General features: G+C 45.5%; 1 protein-coding gene across 1 annotated transcript; it reads left to right on the forward strand.

Moving 5' to 3' along the window:
• The first annotated feature begins 8135 nt into the window (after positions 1–8135).
• COX5B (cytochrome c oxidase subunit 5B) lies at positions 8136–10888 on the forward strand. Its single transcript, XM_003941284.4, has 4 exons — positions 8136–8289; positions 9490–9563; positions 9739–9838; positions 10690–10888. The coding sequence occupies exons 1-4, from the start codon at positions 8196–8198 to the stop codon at positions 10800–10802; spliced, it is 381 nt and encodes a 126-aa protein (XP_003941333.1). The 5' UTR covers positions 8136–8195; the 3' UTR covers positions 10803–10888.
• Positions 10889–17223: the final 6335 nt, after the last annotated feature.

Genomic DNA, 17223 nt, shown 5'->3' on the forward strand with positions numbered 1-17223 from the left:
AATGCCAAGCTAAATGTATAATGAACAGATTGAAGAAAAATAAAGAGCTAAAGAAAATCCAGGACATCAAAGAAGTAAAGCAAAACATTTATCTTATTTGAGCTCCTCTTACAGGCAAAGGAAAGCAGTTGTTAGAGAAATTGGTACAGCAATTACATCAGACTGTGGACATGGAAAATGTCTCTTAAAAATCTTACTGTAGGCTGGACATGGTGGCTAATGCCTATAATCTCAGCATTTTGGGAGGCTGAGGTGGGAGGATTGCTTGAGGCCAGTAGTTTGAGACCCCTCATCTCTACAAAACATTTTTAAAAAAATTAGCTAGATGTGATAGTGCACTCCTGTAGTCCCAGCTACTTGGGGTGGGGGTGTGGGGATGTCAAGACTGGGGAAGCTGAAGTAGGAGGGTCGCTCATGCCCAGGAGGTCTAGGCTGCAGTGAGCTGTGATCATGCCACTGAATTCCATCCTGGGCAACAAAGTGAAACCCTGCCAAAAAAAAAAAAAAAAGTCTCATTGTAACAATTTCTTTTTCTTTTTTCTTTTCCTCTCTCTCTCTCTCTCTCTCTCTCTCTCTCTCTCTCTTTTTAGATAGAGTCTTGCTCTGTTGCCCAGGCTGGAGTACAGTGGCATGATCTCAGCTTACTGCAACCCCCACCTCCCAGGTTCAAGCGATTCTCCTGCCTCAGCCTCCTGAGTAGCTAGGATTACAGGCGCCCCACCGCCACGCCAGCAAATTTTTGTGCTTTTAGTAGAAGCGGAGTTTTACCACGTTGTCCAGGCTGGTCTCGAACTCCTGACCTCAGGTGATCCACCCACCTCGGCCTCCCAAAGTGCTGAGATTACAGGTGTGAGCCAGCGCGTCTAGTCAACTTGGTGTTTCTATTTAATCTCTTCAATTCTCTTCATTGCATGAATAGTTTTATTCCACAGTGCTTGGTGGTGCTTGATAGGTTCATTTCTATATTTTTCAAACTCAAATGAATGATCCACTGTAAGCTCTTTACCAGGAATGCTTTAGTCTGCTTGACCTTGCAAGAATTGCATCTCTTTTAAAGTTTTTATGACATTCAGATTTGCAAAATCTGAACACCCTGTAGTTGTTGAGGACAAACATCATGCTGTGGCCAGGGTAGATGGGCCCTGAACAGAAAGACCACTTTTGATACACATGTTGAACCTGCATAGGTTCCCACCTACCACAAGCCAAGTTTGAGAGGAAGACTTTTTTTTTTTTCTTAAACCATGTAGGGAGATGATTTGAACTTATGCTCTCTGATGTCATTGTTGGAGGGGAATCTCCTTGAAGTTTCCTTCACTGAACTTTCTGCTCACTGAGCAGGACTATTGTTCAAGGCAAACGTTCATTCAGAGGCTGTGTCCCAATAGCCTTGCAGATTAATTCGCTTATTTCTTGATTGTATACCTGTGCATATGTGCTGATCTGTAATGTCTTCACCTTGGCTTACAAAAAAAATAGCATCATTGTCTCCACAAAGTCAGTAGGATTTATGGAATATTACTATATGCTGGGCCCCATATCAGGCACTTGGATAAAGAGATAAATATGTTCTTGGAGGTCCTTCTCTTGAGGAACTCACACTTAGGAGGAGAGAAGGTGGACCCACAGGCCCCTGTGAGCACCAGAGGCATCACAGCCACGTCCCACGTCTCACCTGTTGCCTCACTGCGACCCTGCAAGGTGAACCTTCCTTGCTTGTTTGATTGATGCTTGATTTTTTTAAATTGAGATATAATTCATATACATTACAATTCACCCTTTTAAAGTGTACGATTCAGTGGTATTTAGCATATGCACAAGGTTTTGCATTCAGTTCTCAGATGAGAATGCCTGTACCCATCAGCAGCCACTCTCCATCCCTCTCCCCCAGGCCCTGGCAACCACGAATCTACTTTCTAGCTCTATGAATTTTGTATAAAAGGAATTGTTTGGCCAAGTACAGTGGCTTATACCTATAATCTCAACACTTTGGGAAGTCCAGGTGGGGAGATTGCTTGAATTCATGAGTTTAAGACCAGCCTGGGCAACATGATGAAACCCCATCTGCACAAAAAGTACAAAATTTAGCTGGTCATGGTGGTGCATGCCTGTAGTCCCAGCTACTTGGGGGATTGAGGCAGGAGGATTACTTGAGCCCAGGAGGTTGAAGCTGCAGGACTCCAGCCTGAGCGACAAATTAAGATCCTGTCTCAAATAAAATAAAATAATTAAAAATAAAAATAAAAGGAACTCTACAATATGTAGTCTTTTGTGTCTGGCTTCTTCAATTTACTGTAATGTTTTTAAGTCTTATCTATTTTGTAGCACATAATATTTCATTCCGTTTTATGGCTGAATCATATTCCATTGTATGGTTGTTTCATGTTTTGTTTATCCATCAATTGATAAACCTCTGGGTCATTCCCACCTTTAGGCTATTGTGAATTATGCTGCTATAGATATTTGTGTACAGGTTTTCAGTTCTGTCCTGTTTATGCCTAGGAGTGGAACTGCTGCGTCACATGATGATAGATCAATGTTAAACTTTTTTTTTTTTTTTAATTTGTAGATGGAGTTTTGCTCTTGTTGCCCAGATTGGACCGCAATGGTGCAATTTTGGCTCACCACCAGGGTGGTCTCGAATTACCAACCTCAGGTGATCTGCCTGCCTCGGCCTCCCAAAGTGCTGGGATTATAGGCATGAGCCACTGCACCTGGCCAATGTTAAACTTTTTAAAGAGGTGTCAAGTTATTTTCCAAAACAGCAACACGATTGTATATTTCCATCAGCAGTGTAGGAGGATCTAATTACCCCTATATCTTTGTTAACATTTATTATCTTTTTTTTTTTTTTTTGACAGGGTCTCACTGTGTCCCCCAGGCTGGAGTGCAGTGGCGTGATCTTGACTATGGTCCACTACAGCCTCAACCTTCCAGGGCGAAGGTGACCCTCCCATCTCAGCCTTCCAAGAAGCTGTGACCACAGATGCATGCCATCCCACCTAACTACTTTTTGTATTTTTTGTAGAGATGGGGTCTTGCTGTGTTGCCCAGGCTGGTCTCAAACTCCTAGGCTCAACCCATCTGCCCACCTGGGTCTCTCAAAGTGCTTGGATTATAGGCATGAGCCATGGCACCTGGCTATATCTATCTTTTTTATTTTAGCCATTCTAGTGGATATAAAGTGCTACCTCATTGTGATTTTGATTTGCATTTCTCTGATGACGAATGATGTTGACCCCATTTCCATGTGCTTATTGGCCATTTAAAAAAAGTATTTTTTTAAAATAGAGATGGGGTTTCACTGTGTTGCCCAGACTAATTTGAAACTCCTGAGCTCAAGCAATCTACCTGCCTTGGCTTTCCAAAATACTGGGATTACACGTGTGAGCCACCACACCCAGCCCTACTGGCCATTTGTATGTCTTCTTTGGAAAAACACCTATTCAAATCTTTATCTGAAGGCCGGGCGCGGTGGCTCAAGCCTGTAATCCCAGCACTTTGGGAGGCCGAGGTGGGTGGATCACGAGGTCAAGAGATCGAGACCATCCTGGTCAACATGGTGAAACCCCGTCTCTACTAAAAATACTAAAAATTAGCTGGGCATGGTGGCGTGTGCCTGTAATCCCAGCTACTCAGGAGGCTGAGGCAGGAGAATTGCCTGAACCCAGGAGGCGGAGGTTGCGGTGAGCCGAGATCATGCCATTGCACTCCAGCCTGGGCAACAAGAGCGAAACTCCGTCTCAAAAAAAAAAAAAAAAAAATCTTTATCTGCCTTTTATTTTTTTATTTTTTATTTTTAGAGACAGGGTCTTGCTCTGTTGCCAAGGCTGGAGTGCAGTGATATACAATCATAGGTCATTGTGGCACAATCATAGGTCATTGTGGTCTCAAATTCCTGGGCTCCAATGATCCTCCTGCCTCAGCCTCCTGAGTACCTAGGACTATAGCCAGATGCTACCATGCCTGGCTAATTTTTAAAATTTATATAGAGATGGGGGTCTCTTTCTGTTGTCTAAGCTGGTCTTGAACTCCTCGGGTGTGGTGGTTCATGTTTGTAATCCCAGCACTTTAGAAAGCAGAGGCAGAAGGATTTCTGGAGGCCAGAAATTTGATACCAGCCTGGGCAACATAGCAAGACTCAGTCTCAACAACCAAAATAATATATTCTTTTTTAAAATGAAAGAAAACGAAACTAAGGCAGAAAGAGGTTAGCGTGCCTTAGGCTGGGTACGGTGACTCACACCTGTAATCCCAGCACTTTGGGAGGCTGAGGCGAGCGGATCATGAGGTCAAGAGATCAAGAACATCCTGGCCAACACGGTGAAACCCTATCTCTACTAAAAATACAAAAATTAGCTGAGCGTGGTGGTGCACGCCTGTAGTCCCAGCTACTTTGGAGGCTGAGGCAGGAGAATTGCTTGAACCTGGGAGGTGGAGGTTGCAATGAGCTGAGATTGTGCCACAGCACTCCAGACTGGCAACAGAGCAAGACTCTGCCTCAAAAATAATAATAATAATAATAATAATAATAATAATAATAATAATGTACCTGAGTGGTTAAGCCCAGTTCACATCCCCGAGGAAGTGCAAATGATCAGTAAACATCTAAAAAGATGTTCAACTGCCTTGAAGGTCAGGGAACTGAAAAGTAAACAACAAGAGCACTAACAGCACTCATTTTTCCTTCACCCAGTGGGCTAAATTTTCAAAGGCTTGGAGGTGGAGACTGGCGCTCACATGCCCTACTGGTGTGAGTATGAATTGCTCCAAACTTTGGGAAAGCAATCTGGCAGAATGTATTAGTAAAATGTTTAGCGCAAACACCCTTTGACCCTACTCCTCAGAAACAAAACCTCTGGAATATAAAGTTGTATGTATAAAGACGTGTACTGTTGCATTGTTTGAGAGGCAAAAAACTGGAAGCTATAGGAATATTCATAAGGGAGAATGGCTGGGTACATCACAGTACATTGACAGTAAGGAATATTCTGTAGCCATTACATAAGTTAAGGTCTAGCTGTATTGATCTGGAGGGATATCTACAAAATATATATATATATATATTTTTTTTTTTTGAGACGGAGTTTCGCTCTTGTTACCCAGGCTAGAGTGCAATGGCGTGATCTCGGCTCACCGCAACCTCCGCCTCCTGGGTTCAGGCAATTCTCCTGCCTCAGCCTCCTGAGTAGCTGGGACTACAGGCACGCGCCACCATGCCCGGCTAATTTTTGTATTTTTAGTAGAGACGGGGTTTCACCATGTCGACCAGGATGGTCTCGATCTCTCGACCTCGTGATCCACCTGCCTCGGCCTCCCAAAGTGCTGGGATTACAGGCTTGAGCCACCGTGCCCGGCTACAAAATATTTTTAATGAAGGAAGCAACTTACTAATAATTTGTATAGTAGTTGTATGTTTTTATATTTTATATTCATATATGCAGTGATACTCAATGGGGATTTCGCAAATTCAGGGGGCATGTCGCAATGGCTGAAGATGTTTTTGGTTATCATGTCAGGGAAGTGCTAATGACATAGGGTTAAATCCTACAATGCACAACCTCCCTGCAAATAATTATCAACCCAAGATGTCAGTTGTGCTGAGGTTGAGAAAACCTGGTATAGGGAACGAAAAAAAGGATAAGCACCAAACTGCTAGCTTTTTCCTTACATATCTGCGCTGTTTGACCTACCATGTATAGTTATTTTGACAACTAAAAATTAGCCTATAAAAGAATACTCAGTAAGTTTATTGTGCTGGCAAAAACAATGATGGAGCGGAGGTGGCTGACCGTTCGTTCCCCAAGCCAAACTGTTTCTCAAGGAGACTTGAGGGACGGGGTGTGAGTGGAGAGTGGTGGAAGCTGGAAGCAGCAGGGGATGCGTAGGGACATCTGGGGAGCCTGGCCCTGACCTTGGAGCTCACTCACACAGTCTAAATAATCCCAGAGTGAGGCTGAGGTTTTCCTGAGTTAGACAAAGGCCTGCAAAAATTTCCTGCTATTAGGCAAATCCACAATGAGAGTGAGAAACAAGCCTAAAGTCAGTTTCCATCTTACAGCCTGGAGTAAACCATTTCTGGTCAGGCAGCTGGGAATCATAACACATCAGAGCTGAATCTCTCACTGGTTTGCTGAGGGGCAAGTTAGTAGGTGTTCCTCAGGAAAGGGTTTTGTGGTCAATTAAGACAGGGAAGCCGGGCGCGGTGGCTCAAGCCTGTAATCCCAGCACTTTGGGAGGCCGAGGCGGGTGGATCACGAGGTCGAGAGATCAAGACCATCCTGGTCAACATGGTGAAACCCCGTCTCTACTAAAAATACAAAAAATTAGCTGGGCGTGGTGGCGCGTGCCTATAATCCCAGCTACTCAGGAGGCTGAGGCAGGAGAATTGCCTGAGCCCAGGAGGCGGAGGTTGCGGTGAGCCGAGATCGCGCCATTGCACTCCAGCCTGGGTAACAAGAGCGAAACTCCGTCTCAAAAAAAAAAAAAAAAAAAAAAAAAAGACAGGGAAACTCTGGCTTAAACTGCAGGTAAATTAAACAAGAGGTCTTTGCTGCAAGCCTAATCAGAGCTTTGATTATGCTCATGCAGCTCCAAAAGGGTAGTCATGAAATGCAGGACTTCCCTGTCTTGACCAAGCCACCAAGCCCTTTTTCTTAAGATCATATCTTGAGACTTGGATGTCATGGAATAACACACTTGGGAAATACTAACCTAGTTGAACGAGTTTTACTGATGTAGAAATGGTGGCCCAAAGGAGAAAAAGCGACTGGCTGAACTGGCTGGTGGGGCTACTTTCCAGACCAATGCTTTTTGCAACACCTAAACACAGTTGCAAATTAACTATAGGTCCTTGGGGAACATTGCTCAGAATTTTTTCCCTAGATTCAACTTGGAGGCGTTGCAGTGGAGGTGAGGGAGGAGAGAGTAACAGTGAAGCCATTCAAAGTAAAAACCACCTTTAAAGGAAATCTTGGCCTTTAAAGGTGGTTTTTGTATCAGAATACAGGTGTTTGTTTTTTTTTAATTGGTGGAGGGGGCACCCATGAAGAACAGACGGGCTCCTGGGAGGCAATGCTCCACCACGTCCTTTTGAAAATATCATAGCCTGCAGAAGACAAGTGGGAGCATCTGAGCCTTCAACTCTACCCAGTTTGCTTCCAATTGACCTCACTGGGCCAGGAGAAGCCCTATAAACTGGTTTTGTATAGTCTATCCAAGTAGTAAATTCACTAAAATTACTGGATCCTACTGTATACCAGACCTCTGCAAGGCATTGAAAATTCAATGATGAGCTAATTCCACTCTACAGCGATTTTTCTATCTGGTAGGGAAACTCTGATACCGCAAGCACCTAGCCTGCCACAGGGCGACACTGACTAAAGCTCACCATAATAAATTTGCACATCTTTGCCTGCAGGGCAACGGGAAGCTACGGACGGAAGATGTTTTCCGTTTCAAACAGGGAATTCCAGTCACGGCAGGATCTGACTCCAATTCCCATTATCAACTCCCCTTTTTACTCCTCCTCCCCTAGCAGCCTCGAAGAGTGGCCACTTTCTCTTCACATCACCAGGTTCTTGGTCCTGGGAGAGGTCCTGCCCCCGAACTGTCCTCCCTAGGCCGGGACCCGGCAGGGACCCCGGCGCCTACACCCCCACAGTACAACTCTAACAGAAAACTGGGACAGGACTGCAGGTAGGTGCCGTCCAACGCGACACGCTCGCGACGGCTCACGCCCTGCCGGGAGAACCCACTAACCAGCCTAGCAAGGAACGCAGAGATCTTTAGGAGCCCACTTCCAAATTCAAATCATTTGGGGTCCAGTAAGTCTCTTGACAGGCGGGGACTTAATGACTTCCATCAGTAGCCTCCACGTTTGCTGAACACGACTACCAGGCCAGATACACAGGAACTCCAATGTGATTTAACCGCTGAGCTCCAGGAACCAAAACAACTTGCTCGCCTCCCAGCGTCACTAAAGAGCAAACCCGCTCCTCAGCTACTGTGCGGTGCAGGGAGGAGCAGAGTGGGGCATGCGCAGTTTCCGCCTCCGCCACAGGGGCGGGAGTGGGCGGGCCCGAGGGCGGGGAAGAAGCGAAAAGCCGACCAGGAGGAGAAAGAAGCCCGCCCCCGGAAGTCTCGCCTGACTCTGCAGCCTGTTCCCGGAAGTGCTGCTGCTTGTCGCGGACGCGATGGCTTCAAGGTTACTTCGCGGAGCTGGAGCGCTGGCCGCGCAGGCCTTGAGGGCTCGCGGTCCGGCCGTGGTGCGCTCCATGGCCTCTCGAGGTACTCGGCTCCCCAGGCGTGCCAGGGACCAGAGTAGTGCCCTCCCGGAGTGGTCCCAGGGCGGCAAAGCGGGGCGTGCCGGGCAGCTGCTCGAGGTCCCAGTGACCGTTTCTGGTCCGGAGTGCCTCAGGCTCTGCAGGCATCTTCCTGTAATTCCGGGCCGCTGCTCCTGCCGCCCCCCCGAACTGACTCCGCTGCGAAATATCCTAAACGGAGGTGCCGGGTGACCTTGGGAGGGGCGGGGACTGCGACCGGGATGGGGAGGGGTCCGGCCGCCCTTTAAACCTGCGCCAACCTCAAGCCGAGTGGGTTCTGACTTGCTTTTAGACAAATGTAGACAAATTGGCCTCGGTGGTTGGAGAAGGAAAAACTCCTACGCCGGGCGCTCACACCTGTAACCCCAGCACCTTGGGAGGCCGAGGCGGGCGGATCACCTGAGATCAGGAGTTTGAGACAAGCCTGGCCAACACGGTGAAAACCCGTCTCTATTAAAAATACGAAAATTGGGCCGGGCGTGGTGGCTCACGCCTGTAATCCCGGCACTTTGGGAGGCCGAGGCGGGCGGATCATCTGCGGTCGGGAGATCGAGGCCAGCCTGGCCAAGATGATAGGAAATCCCGTCTCTACCAAAAATACGAAAATTGGCCGGGCGTGGTGGCAGGCGCCTGTAATCCCAGGTACTCAAGAGGCTGAGGCAGGAGAATTGCTTGAACCCGGGAGGCAGAGGTTGCAGTGAGCCGAGATCGTAGCACTACACTCCAGCCTGGGTAACAAGAGTGAAACTCCTTAAAAAAAAAAAAAAAGAAAGAAAGAAAGAAAGAAAATTGCCGGTCGTGGTGGTGCGCTCTTGTAATCCCAGCTACTCAGGAGGCTGAGGCGGGAGAATCGCTTAAACCCAGGAGGCAGAGGTTCCAGTGAGCCGTCAGCGTGCCATTGCACTCCAGACTGGGCAAGGAGAGCGAAACTCCGTCTCAAAAAAAAAAAAAAAGAAGCGAAGCTCGCCCAAATGTTGCCGCTTGTGTGGATCATGACTTGGTGGTTCTTTGGGGAGCATGGATATGAATAGCCTTTAGGAGCTTGTGAGCCCACTTAAACGTATGCAGAAGTTTCAGTGTGCCATTTTTCTTGTTGATCATTTCTGTTCATAATTTTTCTATTAGTCATTTCAGTCAGCATCGTAATTCACGTATCTTCCTTTAGGTGGTATGCCTACTGATGACGAGCAGGCGACTGGGTTGGAGAGGGAGATCATGTTGGCTGCAAGAAAGGGACTGGTGAGAAACTCCCTTCTGTGTCTTCCATGGAGCTTATGGTCTTGTATGTGTTCATAGTAGTCTCCTCCCTGGGAGTATTTGATCCAGGGAACTTGGCTTGTAGGAACACCCTGAGCTTCTGGAAAGTAGGGCTTATTTGGCATAACGGTTCAATTCTTGTTTTTTTTTTTTTCAGGACCCATACAATATACTGCCCCCAAAGGGAGCTTCAGGCACTAAGGAAGACCCTAATTTAGTTCCTTCTGTCACCAACAAGAGAATAGTGGGCTGTATCTGTAAGTACCTCACCTCTGTTTCTTTATCCACTTAATATATATCCTACAATACAGGAGTCTATAAGCTGCTTCAGATCTTTTAGTGTGTGAATATATGTAAATGAGTTTCTCTACGGGTCTTGTTCAAGACTCATTATTCCTGATAGTCCATCCTTAGTGGAAAGAAGCACAGCACAGTGGAAAGACTGGCTCAGTGGAAGTGTGGCATGAAGGAGTATCCACCCAGCAAATATTCATTGTTATACTGCTTTTATGCCAGGCATCGTTTTAGACAGTAGGGATACATACCAGAATGGACCCTCCTTTGTGTTCTACATGGGCAAGGGAATTGTTAGAATTTACAGTGAGCCTTGGCTGGGTGCTGTGGCTCACACCTGTAATCTCAGCACTTTGGGAGGGCGAGGCAAGCAGATCATGAGGTCAGGAGATCCAGACCGTCCCGGCTAACATGGTGAAACCCCGTCTCTACTAAAAATACAAAAAATTAGCCGGGCATGGTGGTGCACACCTGTAATCCCAGCTACTTGGGAGGCTGAGGTAGGAGAATCACTTGAGCCTGGGAGGTGGAGGTTGCAGTGAGCAGAGATGGCACCACTGCACTCCAGCCTGGGTGACAGGGCAAGACGAAAAAAAAAAAAAAAAAGAATTTACAGTGACCCTGATATAAGGTCATTTTACTTATAGGTGGACTCAGAGCCTCAATTTCTTCATCTGAATAATGGGAGGAGGGCTTGAACTGATCTCTTGACCATAGTCTGTCTTGTGTATCAGAGGTGTCTGAGGAAAATAAATTCATGTTGAAAGTCTCCCTTTCTACACCGAATGACTCAACCACCTTTTTTCCCTTTTAGGTGAAGAGGACAACAGTACCGTCATCTGGTTTTGGTTGCACAAAGGCGAGGCCCAGCGATGCCCTAGCTGTGGAGCCTATTACAAGCTGGTGCCCCACCAGCTGGCACACTGAGCGCCTGCACTGAATTACTCAAAATATGCTATAAAACTTCTTCTTTCCAATAAAGACTAGCCGTTGCATTGGCTTCTTCTCCCATAGACGGCTGGTCTTATCTCTTTCCTGTAATTTTTGGTAGGCATGGAATATTCTTATTTTGGGAATAGCTATCTGTTAATGCTAGCTTGCCATCCACTTACTGAAAGTGGATGACCAGTGTATAGTGCTTAGATTAATAATAAGAATGGATTGACAACCCATAATGCAATGAATGGGACCACCTGGTATGAGGGAAAGGGGCGGGCTGTGGAGTCAGGCTGACCAGACTTACAATATTGGCTCTATCATTTGGCTCTATCCCTGTGGACATGTTCTCTGGGGGTCAGGTACAACTACAAAAAAGGTAAATGCCTTGTGAGGTGCTTAATATGTAAAGAGCCGAGCAGATGGTAGGTCTTCATAGTATCATCATAGAGGCAGGGTAGTCTTGTGAAGAGAGTGTTGGGGATTTTGAAGTTTTGAGGGTCCCAGGTATAAAATAAGAATTCATGGGAATACCAGCAGCAAAATTCAGACTATGGAACAATTTCAGAGATCACTGAGCATGTTTCTTCAAATAAATTGCAAGAAGTAGGGGGAAAAGGTAGGGAGAACATGTAGAGAAACAGATAAGTGAGATACCATAACAGCAGTGAGCAGGCCTTGTTTGGATCTGATTTGAAAACAATTAGATGGGGGTAAAAATTCAGAAGAATTTGAACTCTGGATATTTGATATGTAGACATTTTTTACACTTTCATTTATATATATATATATATATATATATATATTTTTTTTTTTTTTTTTTTAATGCTTTAGAGATACGCATGGGAGTAAGGGAGGGGAGAAATGCCAAAAAAGCCTACTTCGGCTACTTTATGCCTGTGACACCTTGGGACAAGTTAAAGTCTCAAAAACCTCTTATCTACAAAATGGAAATCCTTTTCATTTTGTGTTGAGATTAGTCAGAGGTGGCTTCAGTGACTATCTTAACAAAATTGGTCGAAACTGGGTATTTCAGTGGGAGCTGATAGGAGTGTCAAAGGAAAGCCCATTCCCCTCATCTTGCCCAACTTGAAGGTGCAGTCAAAGCTATTGCTTTCATCCTTGTTGATGACCTCTGTTTCCAGGTAATGCCCAAGCACTGATTTGCCATTTGAGGCCCTTTCCTCTGGGAAGGGGAGCTCTCAGATAACCACCTGTGAAATCTAACCCCTACACTCCAACCTTCCTGAAGACTAGTCTGTGCTGTCACTAAACCGTCCTGTATGGCTGGTTTGCCTTTCCCTTTCCATGTCTTCCAACTCAAAACTCTGCTGAGGGGGACTTTTGAGTCCCATATCATTAATCCAGTCTGTTTTCTCCCTTCCTCATCTCCAAGTCTTTGCTTTTCTCTCTTTTTAAAATTTTAACTAATTTACTTGTAAAGAAAAATAGGCTAGGCATGGCAGCTCATGCCTGTAAACCCCAACACTTTGGGAGGCTGAGGTGGGAGGACCACTTGAACCCAGAAGGTTGAGGCTTCAGAGAGCTATGAGCACGCCACTGCACTCCAGCCTGGGTGACAAAGCAAGACCCTGTCTCAAACCAAGAAAACAGTATCTTGCGGTGGAACCCAGGCTTCAGAAGTTTCACATTCCCCATGTGCCTCCCAGCACGGCTGAGAACTGCTTTAGGCTAACCGTATGGACTTTTGCTCTTGGGTATAAGTGGGCTCCATCTGAACCTTTGGCCACTTAGCTTAAATTGGATCCCATCTCCACTTAACCAAGAATATAGGCCTCACTCTAACTGTACTTATTAAACTCTCCAAGTATACAATGAAGAACTTTTTCCCAGGGCCATTGAAAGTAAGTTGATCTGATGTCCCATCACACATGTGTATTTCTTGCATTCTCTTAATACCCACAACATGACCATCAAAATCAGGAAAGTACAATTTGTATATTTCTACCATCTAATCTTCAGACTCATTCAAGTTTTGCTTAAAGTTCCAATAATGTCTTCCATAGCAAAAGGACCCAGCTTGGAATCATGTGTTGCCCTTAGTAGTTCCTTCGGGAACAGTTCCTTTCTTTCCTTTACTCTCCTGACATTTTGAGAACTGTATCAGAAACTTGAGTTTGCTCACACTGGATTCGGGTTATGCATTGTGGGCAAGGGATGCTGCACCCTCCTGGGAGGCACATGATGCCGACTTGTCCACTGCTGAGGAGGTTCACTTCGGTCACTTGGAAGCTAATGTCTGCCAAACTCTTCCACTGTGAAGTTGCTCTTTATTTCTGTTTTGTTGCTCTTTAATTATGAAGTATCTTATAAGGCAATACTTAGAAATGTCAATACTGGCGGTGTTAGGTGGCTCATTCCTGTAATCCCAGCACTTTGGGAGGCCAAGGTGGGCAGATCATTTGAGGTCAGGAGTTTAAGACCAGCCTGGTCAACATGATGAAACTCCATCTCTACTAAAAATATAAAAATCAGCTGGGCATAGTAGCGGGTGCCTGTAATCCCAGCTCTATTTGGGGGGCTAGGCAGGAGAATTGCTTAAACCCAGGAGGTGGAGCTGCAGTGAGCTGAGATCACACCAATGCACTCCAGCCTGGGCAACAGAGCAAGACTCCATTAAAAAAAAAAAATGTTAACACCTTGTTCCTCATCAAACTTTCAACTTACTAATTTAACAGTATGGATTCATGCTTTCTTATTCAGTGGATTATTACCCATGGCTATCATTATTTTTTGATGTTTAATTTGTTGCAAATTTGGTCAGTGGGAACCTCTTCAAGCTGGCTCCTGTGGTCCTTTGACATGCCCCTATCATTCTTTGAGCATTTATTTTTATTTTCTGGAATAAAATGTTCCAGGCTCAGCTTCCAGGCTGTGAATAAACCCATGAGGAAGGTGCTATTATTACCACCCCATAATAGAGATGGGAAGTCTGGGGACAGCTCAGGAATACACAGCAGTTTCTGGTGGCAAGATTGTGAACCCAGACCGTAGCTCCAGACCCTGAGCTCTTTTCCCCACCCCAACTTTTAAATTTTTATTTTTTTTGAAACAGGGTCTCCCATCACCCAGGCTGGAATGCAGTGGTGTGTTCATAGCTTACTGCAACCTCAAAATCCTGAGCTCAAGCAATCCTGCTGCCTCGGCCTCCCGAAGTACTGGGATTACAGGCATGTACCACCACACCCAGCCCAATTTTCTATTTTAAAATAATTATAGACTTAGAGAAAAATCACAAAAAATAGTACAGAGTTCCTGTTTACCCTTTACTCAGTTTTCCTGAATGTTAACGTCTGGCATTACCGTAGTATAATTATTGAAACCAGAAAATTAACACTGATGCAGTACTATGGACTAACCAGCAGACCTTATCGGAATTTTGCTGGTTTTCTTGGTAAGGTCTTTTTCCAACCCCAGGATCTCACATTGCACTTGGTCTTTCCTTGTCCTATGACCTGCCACTTTTGAACAAGACATCTCTATTCATTTGCAGACCACCCTCAGTTTGGGTTTGCCTGCTGCTGGCTCCTGGTTAGATTGAAGTGATGCAAGAATACCACAGGCAAAATCGGGCCCCTCTTAGTGCATCATCAAGAGACTATGACTGATGACTGGGTATGGTGTAATCCTGTAATGTAATCCTCACGCCTGTAATCCCAGCATTTTGGGAAGCTGAGTCAGGCAAATCACTTAAGGTTAGGAGTTCAAGAACCAGCCTGGCCAACATGGTGAAACCCCATTTCTACTAAAAATACAAAAATTAGCCAGGTGTGGTGGTATGCGCCTATAATCCCAGCTACTTGGGAGGCTGAGACAGAATTGCTTGAACCTGGGAGGCAGAGGTTACAATGAGAGGAGATCTCACCACTGCACTCCAGCCTGGGCAACAGAGACTCCATCTCAGGAAAAACAACAACAACAACAACAACAAAGACAATGACTTATGGCTGGACTCAGCTCATGCCTGTAATTCCAGTGCTTTGGGAGGCTGAGGCAGGTGGTGTACTTGAGGCCAGGAGTTCAAGACTAGCCAAAGCAACATTGTGAGACCCCCATCTCTATTAAAAAATAATAATAATAACAACAACAAAACGAACTAGCAGGGTGTGGTGGTGCATGCCTGTAGCCCCAGCAACTTGGGAGGCTGAGGCTGGAGGATCCCTCAAGCCCAGCAGATGGAGGCTGCAGTGAGCCGTGATCATGCCACCACATTCCATTCCAGCCTTGGCAACAGAGATCCTGTCTCTTAAAAAAAAAAAAAAAAAAAAAAAAAAAAAAAAAGACAATGACTTATTATTTGAGATGTATACTTTGATTATTTGGTTAAGATAGTATTGATTAGGTTTCTCCAACATAAAGTTACTATTTCTCCTTTTCTAATTAATAAGCATCTTGTAGAGGCATACTTTGAGACAACGCGAATGTCCTTACTTTCACCCACTGATTTGTGTCTCCTCCATTCTTGCCTGCAACAATGATTACTGTGGTGTTTGCTCAATGGTGACTTTCTTTTTCTACAATTCCTTTGACATCAATTGGAATTCTACCTAAGGGAGAGCTGTCCCTTCTCCCCCACGTATGTATTTATTCAGGGCTAGGAAATGCATGTATATATTCTAATGCTGGCTCTCACACGCAAATGTGTTTATTTCAGTATCTATCTGCATGTATATTAAAACCATTAGTTCATACTACCTTCAACTCCAATCCAACACAGGCTTCATTCCAGCTGCACTGCCTTCCTTATTTGCATGAGTATGACTCACACATAATTTTATGCCATGGCTTATCATCTGTTATGGATTTGAGCATTGGATGCTCCTTTTAGTTGGTTCTTGTGTCCGTTAGACAAACCCCTCCTTTTTTCATTCCTTATGTTATCATACCATAGAATATCCCAAGTTCATCTATTATTTTTTCTGTTCCAGGGAATTGTCCCAGGGGAAATGTAATGTCCCCTACTAGGAAGAGCAAACCTTTGCTCTTGGGTGGAAGTGGCTTCTATCTTAGCTTAGCTTAGAAAATGGAGCCCATTTCCCCTCACCAAGGAAGAACATAGGTCTCACCCTAATGGTATTAAACTATTGCCAAGTAAAGAATGAATAACTTTTTCCCATAATGGTATTTAGAAAGCAAGATCTGGCCACTGTGTGCTCATTGCTACTGTGGTGTCACTGCTTCCAGACCTTCCCAGCAGAAGGAAATGTATGTCTGTGTTCTAATGCTGGCTCTCACAAAAAGATGTGTTTCAGTATCTATCTGTATGAATATTAAAACCATGAGTTCATATTACCTACAACTTCAATCCAACACAGGCTTCATTCCAGCTGTGCTACCTTCCTCATCTGTAGCTTTTTCCAACAGTGAGAAGCTGGCAGAGTCTAAACACTTTTAACCTGCCAGAAGAGGGGGTACAGAGGATGGCACTTTGCCTTAAAGGATAAGATTTTGACATGCACAAGAAAAGGTCATTCCCATGGAGAGAACAGCTTGCCTGGAGGCTAGCAGGCAAAGGACATGAGGGGTCAGCCTAAAACAGGGAAGGTACAGAGCTCAAGGGGCCTGAGTCAAACACAACATGTCAAACACACTTAGATGATTTCAGCAGCATCATATCAATTGTTTCACATCACCAGGCAGTGGAGTAACACTTGACATTTTGGAGTGGGAGGTGCCAGAACCAAGATTATCTGGGCTTTAGCTCCAGGAGCAAATAGATTGGGTGGGCAGGGAATGAAGCTGTGGTCATAAGCTATGGTGGCAGTGGCTGCACTGAAAAAGAAAGGACTGGTGGGAAAGGTATCACAGAGGAAACACAGGACCTGGTAATTGACAGCATGGGAGAGAGAGAGAAGAGAAAGATGTTGAGAGATAAGGCTCCAACCTGGGAGGCAGGGAGCCAGTGGTGACATGAACAAAACCCCATGGGAAGACCTCTGGAGGGTGCCCTAACACAGTTCTTGGTGTAAATTCTGCATTTCCTTTGAGGGCTGGTGCAAGCATTAACTGCCCTGTGACCGCAAAGCCTCACAAAAAGCCTTCTGCAGACAGGCCTCAGTACTCTTCCCCACTCCTACCTCATCTCCTCAGTTCTGGGCCCTCCTTTGGCCCCCACAAATCTTAACTGCCTACAACACACTGCCCTGGTCACCATCCTTCTATGGCTGGCCACCCATCCCCAGAACACAGCTAACAATCCTCCACATGCCAGCTCAACCCACCTTTTTGGTTCATCTCACATGATGGCCACAGGAGACCACTGACCCTTCCCTGCTGACTGGACAATGGGTCCATGCCTTTCTCTTCAGCCCCACTGGACGCAGGTGCTTCTGTGGACTCTTACCTCTGCATAGAATGCCTTCCCCCTCTCTGGCTAACCTCTGGGCCCTTG

This window comes from Saimiri boliviensis, chromosome 1 (genome assembly GCF_048565385.1).
Source record: "Saimiri boliviensis isolate mSaiBol1 chromosome 1, mSaiBol1.pri, whole genome shotgun sequence".
In the NCBI taxonomy this organism is placed as follows: Eukaryota; Metazoa; Chordata; class Mammalia; order Primates; family Cebidae; genus Saimiri; species Saimiri boliviensis.